Source organism: Anas acuta, chromosome 3, assembly GCF_963932015.1.
Source record: "Anas acuta chromosome 3, bAnaAcu1.1, whole genome shotgun sequence".
Taxonomy (NCBI): domain Eukaryota; kingdom Metazoa; phylum Chordata; class Aves; order Anseriformes; family Anatidae; genus Anas; species Anas acuta.
This window is the reverse complement of record NC_088981.1, coordinates 47,101,978-47,128,946: the sequence shown is the minus strand read 5'-3', so window position 1 is coordinate 47,128,946 and position 26,969 is coordinate 47,101,978. Positions and strand designations below refer to the sequence as shown.

Genomic DNA, 26,969 nt, shown 5'->3' with positions numbered 1-26,969 from the left:
TGTTTCTATAAAGATGAAGATGAACTAAAGGTGATTGCTTTGGTAAGATGCATCCACAGTGAATATTTCTTCTTGTCATATGATTTATAAAGTATTGCAAAAGTGGCAACATAGCTGCTCAGTTAAAAGAGGCCAGCTTCTTACACTTGCTTTCCACTGAGTACCTTCTCTGACCATCTAGGATCAGATGAACACATTTGTTAGAAAACTTCTGTATTGCTTAAACTGAATTTGGATGATAAAAGGGCAAGGAAAAAAAGAGTTCCGGAGACAGACAGATTGGAAGCTCAATGTGTGGCTTTGGTCAGGTTATCAAACCAGATTCATTTAGGCTTGTTAAGAATCCATAGGAGCACATGGCTGCTCTGCCATTTCTGCATAAAGCACAAGTGTTATAAACTCCTGAAGGATGTCCATATCACCTTAGTCGCCTCTGAGCTGACTTGCGAATATTTTACTTCTACTTTGAAGCTTGTGTTAGCAACAGCAAGTCTTGTCCTCTCGTTTCTTTTTTTCTTTTTTTTTTTTTTAAATATAATCTTTTTTAAAAAAAAAAAAACTTCCCCCCTCCACCCCACACCTTTTCTTTCTATGTCTCCTAAAGCTGTCAGGTTTTAAATTGTGTTAAAACTTAACCAGCTGAAGAGGAAAGCTGTTCAAAATCTTTCATAGAATAGCATTTATACTATCTTAGCAAGTAAATGGATCCCTGAGAGGGAAAAGCTATTGCTTTAATTAGTCTATTCTGCTAATTCCAGGAAATCTTCCTTATTTTGAGCATTTTTCTCATCTAGAGATTATTTTCCCCAGATCTGTAGCTCTTTCAAAAATGTTCAGTAGCACCAAAGTCATGAAGAGTGATTTGATCTCACGCTGGGCCTGTGGTTTCATGTTGCTTTTTGTTCATTCATAATCTGATTCTCCGAGCAAAATGGAACCTCAGCTCCATGCAATCAGTGCAAAATGCAGCCAAATTTCCAAAACTAGCCAAGAACTTTCAGGATTCAAAGAAGATTATATATGTATATGTACATATATATATATATATTTATATATATACATCAGTAGTTGGGGATATGTCAAGATAATTTCTTGCATTACAAATAACTCTTTTGTTTTGTAAGTCATATGTAGAAGGGAATATTTACCCATTTTTATGTGCATTTTAAATTTTTCCAAAGTATAAATGTTCTGGAATAATTATCTCTATGCACATAATCTTCTAGGATTGTTTCCATATGGAGCTGACTTATATGAAACAATTGTTCTAAACTATTGCACATTTAGTATTTTGGAAAATTTCCAAATGTAAGTGATTTTTAGTTATGTACCCTGAAAACAGTTGTCCAGAGCCCATTTGGTTTAATTCCCTTTTACTTGGTGAAATTTCTTTCAGAACTACAGAGCCAGATTTTAATATTTACTGTAGTAGTTATACTAAAGGCAATATACAATTTCTAGTTGCATTTAATGGGATATTCAGATGATTTATTGAGTTTTAGAAGTGTTATATCGATCACATTTCTTGGTAGTTGTCTTACCCTGAAGTGATGGGAGATTTGCTCATTAACACACGTGCATTGCAGCAACCGCTTCTGACAGCTTCCTCCAAAAGCAGCAGTAAATCCTCCCTTCGGCAGGTGTGGTTCCATGAGCACATCTAATACCTTGCTGCTGTTGCCTAGAAGTCTGTTTCTCAGTTTTGTCTTCTCTGATCCTCAGTGTGCAGCCTGTCTTCTTGTGTAGTCTCTCCTGTTCATCTGACACTACCATAAGCTGGTTCAGTTTGCAGAAACAACACAGCAGAAAACGCATCCTCTTTGCATTTCTTTGGTGATCTATTTTACCATATAATATACCTGAGCTCTATTATATGCTATCCATAGTTTTCATTACTTAGTTCTCTTTAATGCACACATAGTGCTCTGGAGTAAATAAACCACAGGGTTGAACACTGCAGTATTTTTAAGGTCATTAATTAAAAGCAGGAAAAAGTATTGTGTGGACATGATTTTCATTTATTTTGTACCTCTTTGCCATACTCACTCTTTTTTTTTTTTTTTCTTGTGTGCATGTATGTGTGGATAAATCATTAAAACCTGTTTTAGCTTTTTGTAGTAGCAAAATATCTCTTCCTCAATAGGACAGCATTTTTTCCCCCTCTCTCTAATATTGCTAACATTTTAGTTAAGGTTCTTGTTTTACATTAGCGAAAATGGCGCTTAGTCTTTGTCCTTATGCAAGATAATGTTACTCATTCCATTGGCCTGCAGTTTTACTATATCTAATTCAGTTTACATACTGACAAGTCAGATAATTTCCTTTCTCTTCCAGGGCTAGAAGAAAAAGAGACTAGAGGGGAAAAATGTGAAAATATTATTATTATTATTAAAGTTAATTAGGAGTAATTTCTTTGTACAATGCTTTTAAGCAACCTGAATCATTATTTGACCAAAATTTAAGCTATTTTGTCCCAGAGCTGAAGTTATTAACGTTTTAGATTTTCCACAGTTTTAAAATATTTTACCTCTTCTCTGACTCTGTCAGAGGACTAATTTTGGATTTGCATGATTTACTCGGTATGGTTTTGATCTATGGAGAACCTATAGGTTTTTGAGTGCATTCTGTCTGATTTTTCTTGAAACTTTGTGTTGGTACCTGCAATCTGCTGCAGCTGGTAAAATCACATAAATAATATGCATGGAACAATACCCTTTGGCACTGTCTTTAACAATCCTATTGGCTGTCTTTTGACTACCTGTACCTACTTTTTTTTTTTTTTTAATATACAAAAACAGATTTGGAAATTTATTCCAAACTCTACTTTAGCTAGTAGATTCTGTTTGTTGGTGATCTTAAAAAAAAAAAAAAAAAGAGAGAGAGAGAGAGAAAATTTGTTTCTGTGTTCATTTGTTTTGCATAGGCACTCTTAGTTTTGATAATTCAGTTGTCTGTTAATGACCCTTAGGATGGGATTTATTGTTCTGCACCAGGGTGGGGACAGAGGGGTGGGCAGAGAGAGAGGGAGACAGTGAGAGATGATGTAGGGTTCTCTCTGGATCTCCAGAAGAATGGCCTGGCAACAAACAATATATGAAAAATATATATATATGTGTTTAATACGACAGAGTTTAAACAGGAATTCATATAGCAAGTAAATCTTTCATCCCTTCAGATGCTGGCTTTTGTGCAGCCTTGGACAGACCCGCAGGTCTTTCCCATGGTATGCTCTGCACATGGTATCTTTGGAGAGGTTCCTCCTCCCTTCTGTGCTGTGGTGCCTTTTATTTTTCGTAACAAACAAAATCATGTATCTTCTCCTGACAGGCTGGAATGCTATCTCTAATAATATTCACCATCATGCAGCACAGGACAGCATGGGCCTCTCAAGCCGATTCCTTTACAATGGCTTAATGCTTACAGGCTTCTCAAGCCTTAAGTACAAGGCATGACTGGGCACACAGGGTTTTCTCAAGATGATTAACTCCTCAAACACAGCCTTCCAAAAGGCTGCCAATATGTTCATCTGGCCAAATGTAGATGCATACCAAAAAATGATGTAAGAAAGAAAATGAGGTATCCATATTGAGTTGGAAAAATGATCAGCTTTGCCTGCCTGCAATGTGGTTCAGCTCATCCTGACAGGGCAGACATCAACATTCAGCACAGAACATGCAACCAAAATCTAGCAATATTTTATGAAAGCACTGTTTACTATACAAGAATCAGTGTGATCTGGTGCCACAGAGTATTCTATTTCTACTCTCTAACTCTATTGTGAATGCAGGGAATTTTCCGCTAATCAGCCCTACACATCGGATCTTGCTAAATTTGCTATTCTATCTAAATGTTGAACAATGTTAAAATCTTGAAGTATTTGTCAGTGCTGTCTCTTATGAGGAAATAACTTAAGAATTTTACATTTAAGAAGGTACAGTATAACTTAATAGTTTAACAAGTAACAAGTGCTTCTTTGTTTCTTATAAAGTCATCTTTGATCAGTTCATGGTCTCTGTAGCTACTTTAAGTGCTATATTTATTCATGGGCAATGAAATCTTATTGTCTTTAAATTTTAAATCTGTATTTTTTCTTCAAATCCAAGGGATTTGTTCTTTTATCACTGAAATATAAAATTTAGCCATCTCAGAATGTGTCTGATTCTTCTTTACCACTGGTACAAATAATGAAAGTATTATCATTAAATATAAAAGCAATCATTTTTCTTAACTACAAAGTTAACAACAATCACCAAAGGTATTCAAGGATTTATTTTACCTTTGCAAAATTTCCAGTATTCATACTCATTTGTTCTTAGATCACTTATTCTATTTAATTATTTATTCTAAGATCACAATATTTTTCATTTCTGTCTTTTCTAGTTTTTATAGTATGTGGGAGATCTGTGGTGTTAGAAATTATTTCAATTTGTTAAAAAAAATCTTCCTAAAATATAGGTGTCTTCCATTTTTTAAGCATTTTATGTCATATATCCTAACACAGCAAGTGCTTCTGCTTAATCATGTACTGCTTTTTCAAGATACTTGCTTTTATGATGACGGCTTTACATCTTTACAAGTTTGTGTTCTGGTTTACTTTAAGATCCTTTTATAAATGCAATGTGCCAAATGTAAGAAATACTCAAAGAACTATTCAGACAGATGGAATTTGTATAAGATGCAGAGATTTTCCTTCCTGTTACATTACTTATTGCCAAACAATAGCTGGAGAGTTTAAGTCAGAATTCCATGGAAGCTCTTTTCTGAAATGTGTATCATACATCATTTTTATTTCCTGTGCTGTTTTCTTATTCACACACACACAGACACACACACACACAAAATCTTTTAAAAGTTTAATCTTAAAAAAAAATGGAGAATTTGTTCTAGTGCATATAAACCGCTAACATAAGTTTTCTATTTTGAATGATATTCCCGTTCCTATAGCAGTATTGCAAATTAATTTCTGTATGTGAATGGTGAACATAAATATTTGGAGATGCTCAGTATGTTCACTTATTGCACAAACAAGCAGACATCAAAATTACTAGGCTTTCAAAATACTGTTCTTTATTATGAATATGTTTTTCTGTGTTTTTTTTTTTGTTTTTTTTGTTTTTAAAGAGAAAGATTAAGACTTGATACATGTATTTCTAAAGAAAATACTTCAAAAGGTTATACAATATGGCCTCTGATTTGTGCCAATATCAGCTGTGATTAGGCTGATAATCTCTTATATCCCCTTTAATCCTTGTTTAGTCTTTTTATTATTGAATACTCCAGTCTCTGACACTGATGTTTTTATTATATCAGTTACAATCTGGATTCATTTGGGAAATTAGTTTTTCTAACTGATTGTGTTCTCCGCCTGTATATCTTTACAGTTTCTCAGAGTGCAACACTGAATCTTCTGCAGCATCTTTTGCTAACATTTTAAGATGTGATCTCACCAGACACCATGATTACTTTCTGCCTTCTGTTATTACTATTTAGAAGTGATTTTGATAGATATACAGAAACGGTGGATGATTACATAAATATAAGATTTTGTGGCCTCCTTTCTTTCAGGAATGGAGGAAATAATAGCATGTGAGTTTCTCAATAAGTTTAAATGAGTTAAAAATCTACTGTTTCCTAAGTGTTTCTGAAAACATCTGAAATCCCTCAATCTTATTTATTATGGTTATTTATTGTGTAGATATTTTCAGCAACTTGGCAATGAATTATTCATTTTAATATTTGGTTTTGTAGTAAAACACAGTTTCAGTTAGGTAAGCCTTTAAAATAGGGAGAAGTTTTTTAATCCATCTGAGTCAACAACTAGTGGAAGGCCATCAGTTCTTTTTAGAAAGAAAACACCATGGAGAATAGCACAGCAATCAAGACTACAAAGAGGAACTTCAGGCTCTGACTGTTTCATACTGGGCTGTAAAATGTGAGAATGCAAATACTTTGGCATATAAAATGCAAAAATTCCTCTTTGATCAGCTGAACATTTCTATTGATTTCAATAACTGCATAAATTTGCCATGAAATCTGTTTTAAGTCAGCTATCTAACAAATGATTTTTCATTGGACTAGAGTGTATTGGACTACATTCTTCACAGAAAATTACCTGTAAATGTAAATGTTGTCCATCCACCTTTTGCTTAGAAAACATTTCCATATAAGTTTCTAGACAATTCAGTTTGAAAGTGCGGATAGAAAATTTGAGATAAACATCCAGTATTGTAAACAAGTAAGTCTCCCTTCTTTATCAAGCTGCCGATTTTCATGAATCTTCTAGGATTCTCATTTTTTTACTGTATCCCTTTAAAGCTCTGAAATTTTATTGCAAGTGATCACTGTACTTAAAAGTTACAGAAGGGGAGAGTATACAGCTTTAGAGAAGGCTGATTATTTTCTTTACTTAGAATATCAGACTAAAAATGGGCTAACCATCGATTTAATTTATTATTATTATTATTATTATTATTATTATTATATTGTCCTTATGAAGTGTTGATAATGATTCTGTAATCAGAGTCAAAACAATATGCCCATCCTAAGTGTAGAAAGAAACTAATTTCATGAGACTGTGCCTACTTTTGTCTCTATAGTCCATAATTGATACTTTGGATGCACAGAGTAGTTGTATAGTTTATTTGGTTTTGGAACAACTACTTTTGACCAACATGTATTACCAGCAATCTTTCCTTTTGATTTACTTTTGTAATTTTTGAGGTAATTATCCGGCTGGGACTTTTATTAGTACCTTTAACACTTCTTTCTATATACAACATGGAGCAGCGTGTTCTTAGTTCCAGCTTATTTTGTTATTGTTTTAGTTTATTGATAAAGTTCACGTATACATTTTTCAAGAAATGCTGTTTTATGGTTATATTCTGGAGGTCAAGACAGTCATCTCTGATTTGGAAACTTTAGATTTTCACAGAGTTACAGTATTGGAACATATGTCTTTGGAGTATGAAAATCCTGATTTAATCGACTCAAACAATATTGTCAAATGTTAAGTATCCCAGAACCACAGTGGGTTGTAGTGGATGTTGAAACTGTTGAAATTCATATGAACTATTGTTCATGCTACTGATGATACTTTTTTTGCTTACCTTTGATTTTCACTTCTTACACTTTATGCCTCCTGCTTAACTCAAAATTAAGGAGGTCAAGTTTCCGTTCCCATCAATACCCTAGCATAGTAGCTTCTGAGATGGTAATTACTGTAAGAAGAAATAATCAAGATGAGGAAAGGAAAATAAATACTAGATAATATTTTCTGAATGAAAACCAAAAATCTCTAATTCTGTCACAGGCATTCTTGGACTGAAAGGAAATAAATGAACTCTAAAAATCTACAAAAATATGTGTTAGATGGATGTCTTCCTGTACAGAAAAAAATATCTCCAAGAAAATTTCTATCAACTATAGAAAAAAATAAGTCAGTCTTCCGTGTTATTTCAAGTTTAGAGGGATTAGAAAATGTATACGATACTGAAAAAATGATACCTAGCTGGGTCTATTATCATGTAAATATATAAGAAAGGAAGGCTAGCAAACAGATGAAATGACACTTTAAGTTGTAGTTATCTTATGGAGAAAGAAATTAAGGAAATTACAACTGAAGCTGTTGGACAGTGTATGTCAGTGAATGAAACAAAAACACTTTTCTAGAAGTCAGTACTCTTCAGTCAAAAAGTGATCAGTTAAATGAGAATAGAGAGATTTGCAGTATTTCAATACTTTTTTTTTTCCTAAAATCACATAAGCTTTGGATCACAAAAACAATACCAAGATTTAAAAAAAAAAAGTGGCCTTTGACGTTGAGTAGAAAAGTTAATCTAGCTCTATTTCACTAAATACCTGTCACATCGTTATAACAAACAGTTAATATCAACTCCTACCCAAATAGTCTTTTAGAAGATGTAGGTAGAAGTTCATTAAATTTAAAGACTTCCAAAGAAAACTCAGCAATTTCAGCTAAAGAGAGGAGGCTTCAGAAAAGGACTAAAGGCAAAGAGTAATCAAATAGATTTAAAGCCATTTCTTGTCACAGTACAAACATATGGAAGAAAAATAAAACATGGAACATGATTTTAAACATATTATTGAAGATTTAAACGTATGATTGCTGAATAAAAAAGTATGAAGATAACTCATTTAAAGATTTTTTTGTAAAGTTAACACAAAGGTCCCCCATATCATCCCCATCTCACAGAGACCACAAAATCCTCTGTGCCCCAAATACAGTACGGATTGATTTAGACCATTGTATTTTCAAACTGAAGAACTTTGGGTAGACTTACTTTCTCAACCTATGTAGAAAAAAAAAGAAAAAAAAAAAGTTGTCAATTAAAAACATTTCCTTTGTGTATGGAAGAGATAAAGTTGGGGGGATAATTTTACTTCTAGTTTTCAGATCTATTTATTTATTTATTTTTAAGCATATCATACTTGAATTTGGAAAGAAAATGAAACTGCTTCGGCTGTTTAGATACAAAGTTTTATTCTTCTTGAGTTCAGGTTCCCTTTTTTTTTTTTAATAAGGGGTGATAAAGTGAATAAAATGTTTAGCAAGTTATAACCTATTTCAGGGGGTTGTATTTTTTTATTTTTTCATTTATTTTTTCAGATAATGGCTTTTCCCTCTGGTTCAACATTCAGTTCTTCAACTTGTGGGCAAAGATATGGAGCTGTAAGACATTTAGGGTCTGGACACCAAAGTGGGCTGTTTACTCAGTGTGGTGTAAATGATCGGTCCCTCGTTCCTCTCCCTTCCTCGTTAGGTTTTGTTTTCAGTGTTCCTATTCCATCTCTTCAGACACAGTTAAGTACATTTCTATTGAAGATAGCCATGGAATGGGATTTTGTGCATTTTTTCAATTGTGGAAGGATGATGAGGGCTGTGTAGGAACTGCTTTGCTAACCCAAGCATCTAGCCTTGGAAAGTTTCCAAGTGCATTCAATAGAGAGCTAAAGCATGACTTCAAGGAAGGTGATAATTAGCTCATCACAACCCCATTTGACTTTCTGAACTTTTATGAGATTGGTAAATTCTACCCCAGTTTTACAAATGAGAAATTAATGCCAAAGTGTTTTTTTCACCAAGAACACAGAGGGAGTCTCTCCCAGAATTAGAATGCAATGATTTTATCTTTTCAGTCCAATATTTAATCCTTTAAACAAAGATAATTCTTAAAAAAAAAAAAAAAAAAAAAAAAAAAACTTTTTGTGTGTATGTTTTTTTTTTTTTTCTGGGCAACCATCTCCTTCTGCTGACTGAACAAGCTACTGAGAAAAAAGCCCTTCTAAACACCCTGCTTGGTGGGTGCATAAACTTTGGCATAGGCTTCGTTCTTTCTCCCAGTTTGTAAACTACTCTGTCAACTTCAGAGTTATGCAGTGCACATCTATATCAAGTTCTTCACATGCGTTGAAAATAACTCCAACATAGGATGATTTCCTTCTTTGCAAAGTCCTTCACAAAATTGCATAGAAAAGACTGACCTAGTATGGAGGTATCAATAAGATACAGAGACAGTTTTTAAAGGTTTAAGCGTAGGCTACTTCATCTGACCCTGCTTCTGAAGGAAGTCATTAGGGAAACTATGACCTAAAAGTTATATTCACATGGAATGTAGGGGTAACAGAGAGAATGTTATAACATTAAGGTACTTTGCTTCTAAAATAGAATCTAGCACTCTCACTTAGTGCTTTTGTGGATCTGAGCCCATGGTCCTCAATTGTGGCAAGATGGTTACATCAAGCATTTACCTATACTGGTTAACCGTTTTTCAGGGGAAGCAGGCTAGCTAAATTGTTTAACTTCCGAAATCTCTACACTTCTAGGCATTGGGATATAGCAACTAGTGTAGAACATTCAGTTTTCAAAGACCAGATGTTTAGTCTAAGTGGTCTTTTCTCTTCTAAACAAAGTATTGGCCACTAATTTAGGACAGTCCACAAAATCCAGTGATTTCTCCTCCTCTAAAAATAGGACTATAGGACCTGACATAATTTGCTATCTGCTAACAGTTAACCTGAATATAAAAGTTCACTAAATAAAACTAATTTTTAATGTTACATTTCAATATTAGTTCTTCAGTAAATTTTATTCTGAACAAAGTAAACATATTTTACTTATAACACATGTTAAATAACAGTGTTGTAAGAATTTCACAAACAGGAATTACTTCACCCATCACTAACATAGCAGCTATGAAATGGTGCACCATAATGTAAAACTTTTTGACAGGAAAGGATTAAATGAAGCATACAACTGAAGTACGAGGCAGGATTTAGGAAGTGAGAATGCAAATACGGAGTTGGAATGTTCTTATAACACTGACATTAAAGATGCAGTGTTCTTCAGGCATTCTAAAGTGTTCTGTCATGACCCAAGCAAGGTTCTTGCTTGTCACAGGTCAGGCCAACCTTATCTGAAGTCAGTGCTTTCAGATAAGTGATTCACCTGGGTTGTCTTTAGGCTGATAAACCAATGATTCAAAGGCTAACTGACCTGATGTGGCCCTGTTCTCTCTTTAAAAAAAATAATAAAAAAAATACAGATGGTTTTAGACACTGCTCTCAGCTGGAGCAAGGGGAAATTTCCATATGTTTAATTTTTCCATGACATGGAGATTAGTTTATTCACACCGTTCTAATAAAAGTTAAGCATAATAATGTTATTTTAATATATTCTGAAAATTGCTATGATAGGCTCCATCTTATCATCCCTCTTATTTAATTTCTAGCTACCATGAACTTGTCATTCCCTCTCCCCCACTTTTGACATTGTGGTGGCATTCCAACTCTCATTAACCATTTCAGTCACTACTCCAACAAAAATAAAACAAACAATTTTAAGAAAATAATATAAATAATATCCTGGCAGTTCAGAACATTAAATGAATTGATGCAGAATCAGGCAAACACCAAAATCAATGTTTCCAAAAGAAGAAATGGCATAGATTCACCTGGAAGGGGGGGCAGGTCTTTGAAAATTTAGAATAACAAGAAGCAGGATCTCTGTATTATGGTCTTGCTTTTATTCTATTTCCTAGATATCCGCTGTTAGGGTCTCAACGATAAGTTAGAATGGTAGGTACATCCCAGCATGAACCTTCGTACGTATGTGTGATGGAAGCGCAAAATAGGCTGAAAATAACCCTCCTAATATTTTACAGTTTTACCAACTCTTTACTTAGAAATTTACACAGATATTCCATGATAATGTTTATGAGCATTATAAAAAACTAAACATTACAGAAATCAGAAAAAGTGAACTGTAAATACATTTTATAATTTAAATAAAATATAAAATCCACGTTTCATTTTGTTTCCAAGCCAATAGCATTCTTATAACTTGCTGTATGTAGACCTGCAGCATGTTGATTTGGCATCCAAAAAATACATATGTAGCCATAAAGAGTATTGTGGCTACTTTTATATCAGTGAGCAGTGCAAGCCAATAGAAAGGATAACCAAAGGAAAAGAGATGATGCTGAGCATATGATGTTTTACACGTTATAGGGATTTCCTTCTTTCTGACTGACTGTTGTCTGAAAGGATTCCAGTTCATTCACTAAGAAACTGCTTCATTATGTGAACCATTTCAAAGCACACTCATGATCCCAACTGAAACATGAATGCAAGTATTCTTGCAGTATATTTATATTTTTCTAAACATTACAATGTGGATGGAAGAATCTCCACTATAAGGAAAAATTTAAAGGGCTCTCAGATTTAGTGGAATTGATGCAGTGGAAAGCCTAATGAAATTGATAGAACAAGGAAAACAGAAAAACAAACAAACAAACAAACAAAACAAAACAAAATAGAAAGATAAAGAGAATTAGAAAGAGCAAAAGAAAAAAAAAAAAAAAAAAGAAAGGAAAAACAACTGTATTCATCTGTAGATTGAAAGAAGGAGAGGAAGAAATACATTAGTTGTTACTCATCTGTCTTCTTCCTTTACATTAAAGGAAATTGATTAGCAAGCATAAGGATGGAAACTGAAATTACATAAAATATAACATAAAACATAAAACACTATACGCCAGCAGAGAATAAGCAGAGATGGAAGACCTTCTGAGGACAGAGTGCTCTACAGCACTTTGTAACATAGATGCATCTGGTTTATCTAAACAGCTTATCTTTTCTCCAATCAAAAATAACATTTCTGAGGTGATGAAATAGAGTAATTCTGTATGCAGCTTATGACTTCCTTTCAGTTGTGTCTCAAGGCAATAATGAGATACAATATCTTTGTACAAAATCACATCTGATTTTTCTTTCAAGTTCTGGTGCTTTAGAAGCATTTGTAATGTTTGCTGACCTCTATCAGAAGTTTCATCTTGGGGTCTTAAAATTGTTTTCTCACATTTTGACTTTTGAAGTTATGAGATGAGCTTTGATCTGTTGTCCAGATTTGTGCAATAGCCCCAGAAGTAGATTTCAAGCATTAGAAGTGGCACTATTTAAAGCATATCAAGAGTGGCATGTGTGAGGAAAGATCTCCCAAGTTTCTTTTTGGATATAAAATGCTTTTGTCTGATACACGTTGATGGATTGTGCTCTTTTGATATTGAATACTTGTGATATTGATATTAAATACAAGGAATTAATGTGGAACTCAGAGTATCCATTGGGACATTTTCCTGTGCCTCTGCTATCATTTGAAGTTTCTCATTTGATTTTGGGTATGTCTACATAGCAAAATCAAAACAAGATGGTAGCATGTAACAGCCACCTATGTTAGTTTAATCAAATTATGATCAATAAATGAAGAGCTATACAGGCTTTGCTGCTTTTTGCCAGTAAGAGTAGATTCTCTTGGGGATGCCTATCTACAGATTCTGATTGTTAACATTTGCTAAGATTTGTGTTTCCAAGTCTTCACTATTACTATTACTTATATTTATTGGAGAAAGCTGTAGATATGTCACAAAATACTATAATCATGCAATTGTTTTGTTGTGTTGGTAAGTAACTGACAAAATTTAAAAATTTTCCAAGCATGCTGCTTAAGATGATGGGCATGTCTGTGCTACAAGTACAGAAACAGTAAGGTACATATGTGCATGCTAACTCCAGAACCATAAACTCTGGAGTTCATGGCTTTTGCACCTCAGTTCAGGCACAAGCTGTAATTAAGCAGTGTTGTGCAGCTGCCTTGCTGGACAGATTAAGAGCTCTATTACGCTATATGGATAAGGACCTTGCAGTTGTTGATTCTAGTAAAGCTTTGTATGTTTACATGGCACTGCATAAGACTAGGTTTATTATTTAGCCTTTATTCCTGACAACTTGAGTATTTCATTACATGGTGCATTTTCTTTGATTTATGCAATATATCTTGCATTATACTCAGTAGCTTCTGGCTTCAGAACACAAGGAAAAGAATGGTGACACTTCCTGTGGGGAAGTCAGTGAACTGCCAGCAAGACTATGCTGCATTAGCCAAGTGAGGTGGTAGTTTCACACCAGTACAAGAGAAGAATGGGACTAAGAACCTGCCAGTGGTTGCACAAATATTTTCTGGATGCTATTGCCTTTACATGCTGTTGCTCTAAGACACTAGCTTGTGGCGGTAGACTGTATTCTGTGGATACAGTGCAATTTCATACAAATTCATTTTTCAGCTTGGATACAAAGAGATACAATTTATTATTCTAATTTTTGAAAAAAATATCAGTCTTAAAGTTGATAATATGGTATTATTATTAGTTTCAGGGAAGACTGCAAACATTTTTTAGGCAAGAGAGTTGAGTGGTCATGTGACCTCCAATCTCTATAGCTTAAAAGATAAGTACTATATTTTATGTGGGAATGAAAACTGCAAAAAAGATCTGTTTAAATTACAGTCTTCCTGTAAGAAACTCAGCTGACTGAAAACCGGATTATTTTTTTTCCCCAGTTGTCATCTAAATGCATTAACTTGTATCAATTAAGTAAAGATATGTCATTAACCATTAAATTTGATTCAAAGTCACTGGTAATATATATATTTTTGAATATATGAATTGTTAAATAACAACATAATTGTTAAATAACTAGAGCAGGATATCGATCTATTCTACTTTTAGGAAGTAAAAACATTGGTCTCTTAATATCTTACTACCCTAGTCCTAATATGTTGTAACATATTTTTTATTTTTCACACAACTCTGGAACAATTACTGACTTCTGATTGGAACACAAAGGCTTTGGCAGATGAGAAACTGTGTCCAATTAATTCTTGATGCTCAATATAAATTCAGCACCATTCCTTGAAGAATCAGTCACCTGTTTCTTCCTGTCACACTCCATGCTGCTCCCTCCTTTGTGCCAGCTTAATTGTTCACACATCTTTTCAGTAAACCTGTAAAAATACTTCACAACTTAACCTAACAAAAACAAAACCAAAAACTGTAAAAAAAAACTCTTCGTTTCTGATCTGGTCTTCTGAATACCCACACAAAAGCTTGTGCTTGTAACGGAAGGCTGTACATTGTGATAGCATCCAGTGATGTGCTTGAGGGGGGCAAGACCACTTATTTCAATGTCAGTGACAATTTTTGTCTTGCTTAAAGTGCCCATGAGACTACTGTGTTAGTTTTTAAGAAAATCACCAATCATCCTATGAAGGTACTACATACTTAGGTCCCTGAGTATGTGTAGCTTGACACGCAATTAGAAAAATGGGCAAATTCAGTCTTCAAATACAAATTATTTGAAATCATATTTAAATAGTAATTACTATTTAAATAGTAATAGTATTAGTATTTTCTTAATGTGACATTACTGACGTCTAAGAAAGCAACCTGATAGAATGCCCATGAGTCAATAAAAAAATATGGTCTTTCTCCTTCCTCGCTTAATGGTTTGTATTTTTTATCTTGTCACATAGTTCATTGGCATAGAATTACAATAAATTAGTTTTGCAATTATCAAACTGTTCAACTTCTCTTTGGCATTTAACGAACCTCAGAAGCTGTTTATTGCTTCATATACTTTGCCATCATGAATATTAGCCTTTAATTAACTGGAACTCTAATCTTAGTCTTTCTAACTATGTTGCAATGAAATATCTTTGTTAGGTTGCCAAAGACAGTATTTATGACTGCTTTTTCCGATAAATTGAATACTTTCAGAATGACCTTTTTAGTCAGCAATTTTAATAATATAAAATGCAGGAAGATAAATTTCATTATCAAAAGTAAACACAATCTCTTTTTTGTATATTTTACTTAGAAATAAAAAGTCACAGAGAAGCCTCAGTTGTGAGGGACCTCTAGAGATTATCTGGCCCAACCTTCTGTTGAAAACTGGGCTTTAGAATAGTTTTTTCAGGTCCCTCTCAAGCCAAATCTTGAACATTTTCAGGGATATTTCAACACTTCTGGGCAACCTATTTCAATGATTTGTTTTTCTCACAGTGAAGAACTTTTTCTTGTATCCAGGCAGAATTTCCCTTGATTCAACTTGCACCTGTTTCCTCTTGTCCTGTGCAGCTTTTTGAAGAGAACACCACCGTCTTTATAACAGCCTTTTAGACTGGAAAACTGATTAAATCAGTTTTCCAGTCTAAAAGCCTTCTCTTTTCTGGGCTGCCTACATCCAGTTTATTGAATCTTCTGTCAAGATTTAATCATCTTCGTGGTCCTCTGGTAGACCCACTCCATTTTTTTAATTTTTTTTTTTCATGAACTGTAAGGACCAGAACTGCACACAATATACCACATATCAGCAATTGTCAAGTAGAGTGGAACTTACGGATCTGCTGCCTATACCCCTACCAATGCAAGCTGGTGCTTGGCTTGCCTTTGTTGCTGCAAAGGCACTGCCGACTCAAGTTTAGTGCTGTCCATAAGAACCCCTGAGGTCCTTCTTGGCAAAGCTTCACCCTAAGTAGTCAGACCCCACACAGTTTGTACCGCTGTTTGGGATTTTCAGTCTCATGTGCAAAATTATAATTGTGCATATCTTGTTTGTCCTAGTTTGTGAAGGTCTCTCTCTGTATAGTAGTTATTCCTTCTAGTGTACAATACCTCTCTTCACAGTTTGGTGTCATTCAAAGGCTTGGTAGTGAGCATTCAGTCCTGGCATCCAGATCCTCTATAAAAACTCAAATAGCATCATATCCAACAGTAATCCTTAGGAACTCCATTTGTGACCAGTTGCCCATAAGCCAGTTAAAGCATATCAGACTTCCCCTGAAAGTTAAAGACATAGCATTCCTGTAAGATTTTGTAAAGCATGATGTATGCAAGCAGCTTGGCAAGTAAGATTATTTGAACTGTAGAGGAGGCTGAGGGGAGACCTCATCGCAGTCTACAACTTCCTCGTAAGGGGGTGTCGAGAGGCAGGAGACCTTTTCTCCATTAACACCAGCGACAGGACCCGCGGGAACGGGGTTAAGCTGAGGCAGGGGAAGTTTAGGCTTGACATCAGGAGGGGGTTCTTCACAGAGAGAGTGGTTGCACACTGGAACAGGCTCCCCAGGGAAGTGGTCACTGCACCGAGCCTGACTGAATTTAAGAAGAGATTGGACTGTGCACTTAGTCACATGGTCTGAACTTGGGTAGACCTGTGCGGTGTCAAGAGTTGGACTTGATGATCCTTAAGGGTCCCTTCCAACTCAGGATATTCTATGATTCTATGATTCTATGATTCTATGAACTGTCACCAGGAACAGTAGGACATATCCCATTGATTCTACATTTTCCCCTAAAATTATGGGCCATATGTGTCCCCAGAAACTATTAGAACATTGTGATGATCTGCAAATAGAGGAAAAGAAGAAGTCTGGTCTCAAAAAGCACTACAGAAAAATATAAAATAAATGCAGATAGATCAGGAATTATTAAAAAAAAAAAAAAAGTGTATGGATTTATTTTTCTTTCCTCGGGCAAACTTGCAAATATAAGGCTAGAATGGCCCAAGAGAATCTCTATTGAGAACATTGTTCCAAACAGTGTATGATAGTGATGGTCTCCCTAGTAATAAGGATAGGGAAGAAAGGAAGCAGTATTTGCCCAGTGGAGCCATTCCAGGGAATGTCTCATTATCTGCTTCGATCAGGTGCAAACACAAGAAATAAGGTGCTTCCGTGTAATGATCTTAAAGCTGAGCAACAACTCTTCTGTCATGCAAGGTACCATTTCCTCAATGCAGGGACAGTTCCACTGTCTTCCTGATTGGTGATATTTCTTTGGTTTAGGCAGACCTTAGGCTCATTTCTGCCTAGATAGTTTTATCTCTTTGGAGTCAGATGCCCTTCCTGGTATTTATAGAGCTGTATGTCTTTTAATGAGCAAAATGACAAGCAAAACATCTTTAAGACAAAGGAAAAAGCAACAGCTCTCTATCTAGACTACTGCCAAGTATTTGATATGGAGTACAAGAGTTATGATATGGATCAGTTTAAGTGGAGACAATAAGAGCAAATAATGTCAAAGTGAAAGATATGATAATGGAACTTCTTAAGAATTGGTTTTAAGGCTAATCTTATTTAATATTTTAATTAGTGACCTAGACAAAATATACATATATATATATATAGGATTGTATAACAAAATTTACAGTTGACGTGATATTTAGAGTAGTTATTAAAATAGATGAAGATCAGAATGTCACACAGATGGAAGTGGAATTCCTTCAGAATTGGTGTAATAGAAATGGAATTAAATATAATAGTACAGAGTAATGCACTTAAAACTAATGACAAGAAATTCTGTTATTAACAGAGCTCATCTACAGCAAAAGCTAGTTGCTATAGCAGCTAATATAAGGATAACTATGAGTTGCCTGTGCAATGTGGCCTAACGAGAGACTAAATGTAATGCTAGGAGGTCTACCAGAAAGACTGTATCTATCTCATGAAAAAGGATAATACAAATTGTATTTCTGATCACTGATAATGTGGATTTGGTAAACCTGAATGTACTTCTTTTTCATCATCTTTAGCAGTCACACACTGAATGCACAGAAACTTCTAAAAGTCACAACGAGGTCTTTTGACAGGGAGTTCCATAAAACCATGACTTGCTACATGAATACATAACTACTTCTCTTTGTTCCAAATTTGTGACTTACTAGCTTGTTGTCATGCCCTGTGCTCTTACTGAAGGGGACGGTGCAAAAATCAGTCCTTATCCATCCTCTCCATGAAGCAATGATTTTATAGGTCTTTATTTTATTCCTCCTTAGCAATCATTTTCATATAAAAGCTGTTCCATAACTTCACTGATAGTCCTCCTCTGAAACTTTTCTAATTCTACCATATCTTTTTTAGAGGTGGCAGATCAGAGTTGACATACTATTTAAAATGTGTTTTCTAACCATTGAAATAAGAATAATGTCCAACAGCCTTTCAGCAGTAAAGGGAAAGATAATTGGATTTACGGTCAATTTTTGAAACACTTTTTATATATAATAGAAGGATATTAGAGAAATAATAGAGGAATTGATAACTTTATTCCTTCTACTTTTTTGGTTCTTGCATGAAGAATGCGAGGAACTGAAACTGAATGCAAGGAAATGCAAGGAATGCAACTTTTTCCTGCAAGAAGTTGAGTTAACACAAACTTGTTTTCCAGAAAATCTGCAAAAGTGCCATGGGGAAAAAAAAGTTCATATCAAAACTACTAACATGGGACGAATAATGGTTATTTGCAGATAAGATGGAGTTTGGGATTGTATTAGTTACCTCTAATGAGGATAGTCTGCCACAATAATTAAGATTGTAGCTTATGTAAGCAAGAAAACACATTTTTTATCATAATTCAAAATTTAATAGAACCATGATTCCTAATATTTTATGGAAACACATATTTTAAAGGATGTGTGCAGGTCATACCAGTACTGAAAAGTGTATGAAAATGACATAGATGCTTTTCTAGTGGCCTCAAATGACCAGTGACTTACAGACTTGCCTCAAACGCAAAAAGAAAATATATATATATATACATATACATATACATATATATATATATATATATATATATACATAAATAAATCTAAAGGCAAGTGAAAGTACTTACATGTATACTGGTGGCACAGAACGAGTTGTGCCTCTGCAGAACAATAAGTGTAGATTTATTCTCACTAGTTTGAAAAGCTTTTCTTGAAGTGTTATGCTCAATTGCTGCAGATGCGTTTACTAAGCAAAATTACAGCTATGCATATCAAATCTATTTTCACTAGACATGGTCTATCTGTGATAATACCATGTAGCAATAGGTCACAGTTTAGAAACCCCAGTTTAAATGATTTGCAATAAAGTACAATGTAAGCATATCATTAGTTGACCCTACTACCTCATTCTTACAGGTAGTGAAAAATGTCAGAATACTCTGGAGGAAAAAAAGTGCAAAGTCACTTTTGGTCTGTAGTTATCACAGTTAAATTACAGAATAGGAAAAGTGAAGCAAAAGATGTTGGATGCTTGTATTCTGTTCAACGAAAAGATGAATATACTGCTAGAAACTAACGTCAAGGTCATTGAAAGACATGGAAATGTAAAGAGACAATTAGAACGATACAAAATACTAGGTATGATTTATGATCCTTGAAGCTCTTACCGTTTTTAAAAAATGACACTTTCTGTATTGTAAAAGGTAGCAAGTCATAATGGCATTTCTGATGAAAGAGATATGGAGAGAATTCTAGGAAGTTCTTATCTCAGATACATGGCTATAAAAAAAAAGGGGGGGGGGGGGCAAGAATTTCTCAAGGAATAATCAATTGTCAAGGGCATTTGAGATTAGTTTAGCCCTCTTAGTCTCTTCTAGCATTTAAGATTAGCTTTGCTAATTAGCTTAAACAATAGATCTCTTATAAGTACTTCAAATTCTGTTACCTTTGTGCCAGGTTTTACTTGCTGTTACTACTAGGTTTGTCTAAAAATAAATAAATAAATAAATTCTGTGTGGACATTCTGGAATTGGATTGTCATTCTGGCACTCAGACTACATGATACTCTGACCAGACATAACTCAGCTAAGGTACCAAGTAGAGCTGAATCAAATTTCTTCCTCCAAGGCAACACAGACAGAGAGGAGTGGATTGAGAAGAGACTTTCTTGCATTTCTTTCAGTAATTCAGACATCAGTACTGAGGGGCTGGAAGTCCTATGAAAGCCATATCCATAGGAATTGAGAAGTGGATCTGGTGAAGTAGGAACTGGTCAGGGAAAGACAATGGAAAGACAGCACAGTCACACTAGATGGAAACTGAGCCAAATGACTTCTATAAGGAAACAAATAAAAAATATATTTCTCAAGGCAAAATGCTTACTTGTCCAAGAACTTCGACTATATAGCGTAGATACATTCATGATGTTTTATTCTTAAAAATGCAGTGGAACTGAGGTAGCCACTTTTATTAAACAGTTTATATGGGAGAGTCTGCAAGTACTAAGAACAACAACAAAAGCAATTAATAAAACCTGTAGATTGCCAAAGTGTACTTTCAAAAAAGTGAAGTATAATATAGAGAAGAAAGCAAACTATAATCTCAAGGATGAATGACTTTCTGTTTCTATTTTAAACCATATAAATAGCGTGGGTTTTTTTTGTTTGTTTGTTTGTTTGTGTGTGTGTGTGTGTGTTTTTTTTTTTTTTTCCTAAAAATGAATTACCAGTGAATTATAGTGTGTGTTTTTTGTTTTAATTTTTGTTTAAGGTAAGAGGTCCTCCACTTGCAGGAGCATTTAAAGAGAGACCAACAAAGCCCACAGCATTTCGCAAGTTTTATGAGCGAGGAGACTTCCCAATTGCCCTTGAGCATGATACGAAAGGAAACAAAATAGCCTGGAAGGTAAGTCACGGCACAGCTGTGACAGCCTTCACAGCTGTGAGCTTCTTGAAGTAACACCTCTCATTGTCAAACAAAGTTGGCTTATAAGTAAATAAACTGAAGCAATTTCTTAGCAAATGGAAGATGGTGGGAAAGACATTACAGAAAGGTTCCTGAGTCAGCTGTCTACCTTGGCTAACAATTAAATTATATGCTGCAAAAAGGAAGATGACAGAGTTGCTTTGCCTTTAGAGAATTGCCTCCTGCCCAATTCATCTCTATTTTTATGAGGACCTGGCAATGCAGCCTATTTCAGGCAGTCCATCAAATAATGGAAGTGGCTGGTTACAGTGAGCAGCAGCCATTTATCTACCCCAAATTTCACCTTCCTGCAGGACACTTCCAAATAGAAGCTTTAATTACCTAAATGGATAGGTCAAGATTGGCTGCTCCCTGAAAATGCAGAGCAGAATACAAACGAAGGCAGATTCTCATTCCACAGCTGTACTCTCAGTCCACAGCATATGTCAGACAGCGTAATCGCTGTCATACGTGCCCCTGTTAGAGGCTGACCTCCACTGCTGAAACCATTACAGCTACGACATTTCTCTGACAAAAGGTTAATTGGCTTCAAAATAAATGTATTGCCTAATGACTCCATTCTAATGCGGCTGTGTTTCTCCCTAAAAGGCTTGGTGATGTTATTTGTAAAACTTGCCAATCTTTTAAGTAACCACTGCAGACTTTTAAATTTAATTTGAAAAATGAATGCTGATCTTTAACCTGCTCCTACTATTTAATTATTTTGGTTATCATGATTTTTTTTTCCTGTGTGTTATTTATTGGACTACAATAAGATTTTGCTGGAAGCAGTGATAGTTACAGAAAACGAACATGATATGAATGAGCAAAATATGTTAGATTTGTAGAATGTTTAAAATTTTTAATGTCAAGAAAGTTATAACAATTTTAAATACATTGTTACATTAATGAATTAATGACAAAAAAAAAAGAGAGAGAGAGATTTTGCAATCTTATAACTGATAACTGATTCTGCTGCTAATGATGCCAACAGGGTTAGGTTAGACGTGTACATTGATAAGTAGCACTATAATTTGTTTGTAACTAGGTTTTAAGATAGCTTTTTTGCCTATTTAATTATAGAAAATGGATTTGTGCTGTGAGAAAGTACTAGTTTCTTACCAATAGCAATGTTAGATCAGCTCAAATAACTATTAATAGTTCTTTCAATAAAGGGAAACTCTATCCAACACCTTACGCATGATCACAATGAGATTCCATTGTAGCTGTTCTTTAGGCAACCTTAGTTATGACCTTACTGAATTAAAAGTTTACAACTTAAGTCTGCCCTCTAATCTTTCATCACCAGGCAAGATCCATAGATGACTTGCAAACATATACAAAAATCTATTAGAATTTAGTGTTCTTCCTGAAGCATTGTAACTTCTAATTTCCCCAAATCAGATTGAGAGATACAATTTACCTCATTTTAGCTGCTTTTTGATGTACATACTTCGGCTATATAGCGAGGTGGGGATTGGTCTCTTCTCCTAAGCACCAAGTGATAAGAGGAAATGGCCTTAAGTTGTGCTAGGGGAGGTTTAGGTTGATTATTAATTAAAATTTCTGAAAGCATTGTGAAATATTGGAACAGGCTGCTCAGTGAGGTAGTTGAGTCACCATCCCTGGAAGTCTTCAAAAAAATTGTGAATGTAGTGTTTAGTGACATGGTTTAACAGTGGACTTGGCAATACTAGTTTAAAGGTTGGACCAGATGATCTTAGAAGTCTTTTCCAACCTAAATGATTCTATGGTTATAATAAGTAGTATTCTACCAGATGATGCTACTGGCTGCTTGGTTAACTTATTGCTGCATTGCTTTCTACAAGCCTTCTAACAAAAGCTGATCCTCTAAAATAAGCATTTGTTCACTGTGTCTGTCAGTTTGAGTTGTTTGAAGATATATTGCCTTAAAACAATCTTAACATCAGAGTCTTTGGTCAAAGACCCAGCACGTATTTCTTCCTATTGCAAATTGCAATCTTATCACTCCAATGTCTCCCTAATATTCACCTAGCAATGTCAAAACATTGGCATTGTAGCTAGTGAGGAATAAGGCTATGATGTCATGCAAGAGTTCTCTTTGCTATTGTTGTTCATCCTCTCTTTCAAAACAAATTATCACTACTTCAGTATACATCCAAAAAGGCAGCATAATAGCACACTATTCTATTCTTATATCATCAGCATGGCAGGGTCCAAGCTTATTTCCCTTATTTCAATCCACTTGATTTACTCACAAATCAATCTAGGCTGAGTTTTGTGGCAGGCACTCAAGAAAACAATACTGAGATAGTAGAATTACTTCAGGCTGTTGTTTAATTTGGCACACAACCATCATTGATTATTGTGCAGTTTAAGTAGATGAAAAAGGCAAATAGGAGTTTTCTAGTTCAAACTTAATGTTAGATAGCTTCTAGTGTCTTAGAGACTGCCTGCTGCTGCTAGAGGCTGAGAAGGTTGTTCAGCATTAATTATTATTTAAAGGTGCAGATAAAGTAAAGGTCTGTGTTTTTTATTTGTTTTAAGGACACATAAATAGTCAAAATAGCCACTATATATCTAATGGCTCATTTTAATCTGTTTATCATATTCATTTGTAATCCTGAGTAAATAAGTAATTATTCTAGTAATATAATTTACTCAATACTGCTTCAATTCATGAAAATGGAAAAAAAAATACTTTTACTAATGAAAATGTTCTAAAAAATCTCAGCTGAATTATATTTATTTGTATGAATCAGGTAGGTCTAGTGAAAGGATAAAAAGAATAAAATAGCTTACTAAAATAAATTTTTAAAAAAGTGTTATCTTAATTCTGCTATCGTTGCACAGTATCAGTTTGATTGTGAGGGTTTTTTTAATATTTATTTATATGTGATGTATATCATGGTTCATTTCACTCTTGTTAGTTTGTCTACCCAGTGGTGCATGAGAGAAAATGCAAGGGGGTCTCAGAAACATGATTTATTTTGACAGATGAAAATACTATAGGATTTTGTTAGTTCCTGAAAGATATGCAGTGTTTTTCTTTGGTTGGTTGGTTAGGGTTTTGGTAATTACTGAAACAAACAAAATAACAAAATAACTGTAATTATCAGACTTTTTTTTTTTTTTTTTGAAACAATCACAATATTGTAATTCTGTGAACACAACAGACATTTTATCTAAAAGAATCTGAAATCTTATCCATGTGTTGTCCCCGTTGTGTTAACGGGGACAAAAATCTTTGACTAACATGCACAAATGACCCTTGATTTCATAAGAGTTCTGGTTATCTCTTATTTTAAACCCATGATTAATTTCCTGTAAGGGCAAGCTACATACAACTATGATTGTAGACCCAGACAGGATATAAATTTTAAGTTCAAGAACTAATCAGGACTACTTCTGAATAACTGCATGTATTGACCCTCTGATTCTGAAATAATAATACTGTAAGAATAAAGTTATGTTTCTGCAGTGGAAAATTCCACTAACCTTACATATTCAAAAGTGATTGTGCAGGCATAACGGTGGCATAACAGTGGGGGGTGTGTTAACCAGATAAGGGGACAGGAGAAGGTCCTACTGTCCCCAAATGAGCAGGATGGCTAAGAAAAACAAGACAAGCAGTTGTGGAATCATCAAAAAATAAAAACTAAACTAAACTAAAATAAAATAAAATAAAAAATCACAGGTCCCTCTAGTCACAAGAGAAGAAGAAAAAAGGGGGAAAAGGAGAAATTAAAGGTTGGTTAAATAAAATTGTACATATATCATATAGTAACAAGCGTTGAGTAGGTTGTGAAACTGTAGTTCTCAGCCAATAATGAAACAAAGGAGGAATCAAGTGTTGGGTAATAGGAGATATAAGGTTATGATACACATCTACTGCATGCTCCTGCTTGCAAGATGCCCACCATCGGAATCATGAATTAAAAAAAAAGCTGTGTCACTAAGATTCTCGCCTGAGCCTGTGTTATTGGTTGCATATTGTTTCTCACAATACCTTTGGGAGGATTACTTCCAAAATGGACTATATTCCATTGGACTAAGGCATTCCTACTCCAAGTTTATTGTAAATTTAGACAAGATTAAACTGTGCAGTGAAACCACGGTGTTTACATAGGCACCTTTTCTTAAAAACAGAACCAAAGCAAATTACATCTCACTTACAAGGTCATTATAGCATGATCTGGCTTCTGTGTGAATTCTCAGCATAAGTCTTAGAAAGGCATCTCTCTGAATACTCCCATAATATTGACATAATGGTTGATAAGTTGCCATTGTCACACTATATAGATTCTGCATTCCCCTCTTTTTTACTATTATGGCAAGTTCAAATAAACCTGTTTTGAAAGAAAACTCACCATCTCCACAATTCACCAGAAAAATATCTGGTTTTGAGTACAATTAAAGTGAAAAAATCCGTATCAAGGGAATTCAGGATATTCATCCCATTCAGAGAATGTACTGCCAGTCAGTGAATTTTTTTGCTAAATTGTGTGCATTCAGTATAACACTTGAATATCTAATTTAAATCCTTTGTTTTCATGCTCCCTCTGTGGTCATTAAATAGAGCTGTGTAAATATTAGTACTTTACAATTGATGCAAATACACAATACATGTATTTGGATAAAGCATTAGCTTTTGAGATCTAAAAATAAACTTCTTAAATTGAATGATTAATGAATGTTCAAGGATCTTTCCAAATTTGAAGCATTTGATTTTGTCCAGAAACAGAGAATAGTTAATAATTGTGTGGTTGGAAACTGTGTCTCTGATGTGGGTGAAATGTAAAATTTTAGGATATAAATTGTTGTTAATTTAGAGTTAGATAGTAGTGGACAGTAATCTTCTTAGAAAATGAGTGAGTTAGAATATTTATTTCCTACTTATTTGGGATCCTTAAGTTCTCCTTTAGCTATGTATAACACAATTTTATTTAAAAAATGTAGTAATATATTCTTTTTCACAATTTCATACTGAGCTGTGAATAATAAAAGCTCATGACTCAGGTCTTGAAAAGATCTTCCACTTTTAAATGTGCATTGCCGCATTTAAAAAGGTCAGAATGCAATTAAACCTTTTATTAAAAAAGTTGATAATACCAAGGAAGTATTACCGCATTATTAAGAATATATTTGATATGCAGTCTCTCTGTATCTGTTGTCAGAATGTTTGAAAAATCAGTTGTTTAGGGAGTCAGGCTCATTACAAAAGTTGTTATACTGTGTAAAAAATAAATAAATAAATAAATAAATAAATAAATAAATAATGCTGCTATTCTTCAAAATGATTTTAGCATTTTCAAAGAAATAAAGACCAAGTTCAAAACCACAAACTTCTCTGTCAAGCACAAATGTCAAAATGAATATGGTTTTTGTCTTTTGGAGTTAATGCTTTTTTTGCCAGCATAGCTATATTCAATAAGGATGTGACTTTCACCATTTTAATTTTTCTTCATCCTCTCTTCCCTATATAATTTATTTCTTTTCATTGACTCGTGTAAGCTTTGGTATCAAAACTAGTTCTTAATTGTAGAAAATAGATGCAGTGGTAGAAGACAGTGTTCTCCTGTCCTTAGTGTCATGCATTTGGATTGTGCATACAGTTTTTTCTTGTGCAGATTATTGAAGGTTGCTTTTGGGAACAAGGACTACAAGTTATCTGAACATGCCATGGAACTGCAATTTTTGTTAGCACCTCTGATCCCTCATGATTTTAGCTGCCTGTTTTTATGTTAATGTTTATAAAATTCTGAGCTATGATTAAACTGACACCTATACCCAGCATGAAGGGTTTTTTTATTTTTATTTTTTTCCAATAAAATAGGTGTTGAATTTTTTGTTTGTTTTATTTTGTTTTCTTTTTTCTGGAAGTACAACCCTTTTTTGTTGAGGGGTAAGCTTTCAGTAAGAGGAAATATAGTCTATTATAGTAACCGCTATAGTTGGAAAGGAGACGTGTTCTCAGGTGCAGAAGTAGTATCTCTCAGTATTTTTCAATTTTATGAAGTCATTTTGCCATTAATCCACATGAATAACACTTACCATATATTGTTCCCTATGTAGTATTAAGTAAGCTTAGGAAAGATTTCCCAAAGTTCAAATCCAAAAAACAATAACAA

General features: G+C 34.3%; 1 protein-coding gene across 2 annotated transcripts in view; it reads left to right on the top strand.

Moving 5' to 3' along the window:
- The window catches only part of PACRG (parkin coregulated), a 217,604-nt gene that overhangs the window by 29,257 nt on the left and 161,378 nt on the right, over positions 1–26,969 (top strand). Inside the window, exon 3 of one of the 2 annotated variants that reach the window (XM_068676964.1) lies at positions 20,662–20,796. The exons of the other annotated variant lie outside the window; for it this stretch is intronic. Coding sequence (XP_068533065.1) covers positions 20,662–20,796 — 135 coding nt within the window. The remainder of the gene's footprint in view (positions 1–20,661; positions 20,797–26,969) is intronic. 2 annotated transcript variants of the gene reach the window in all.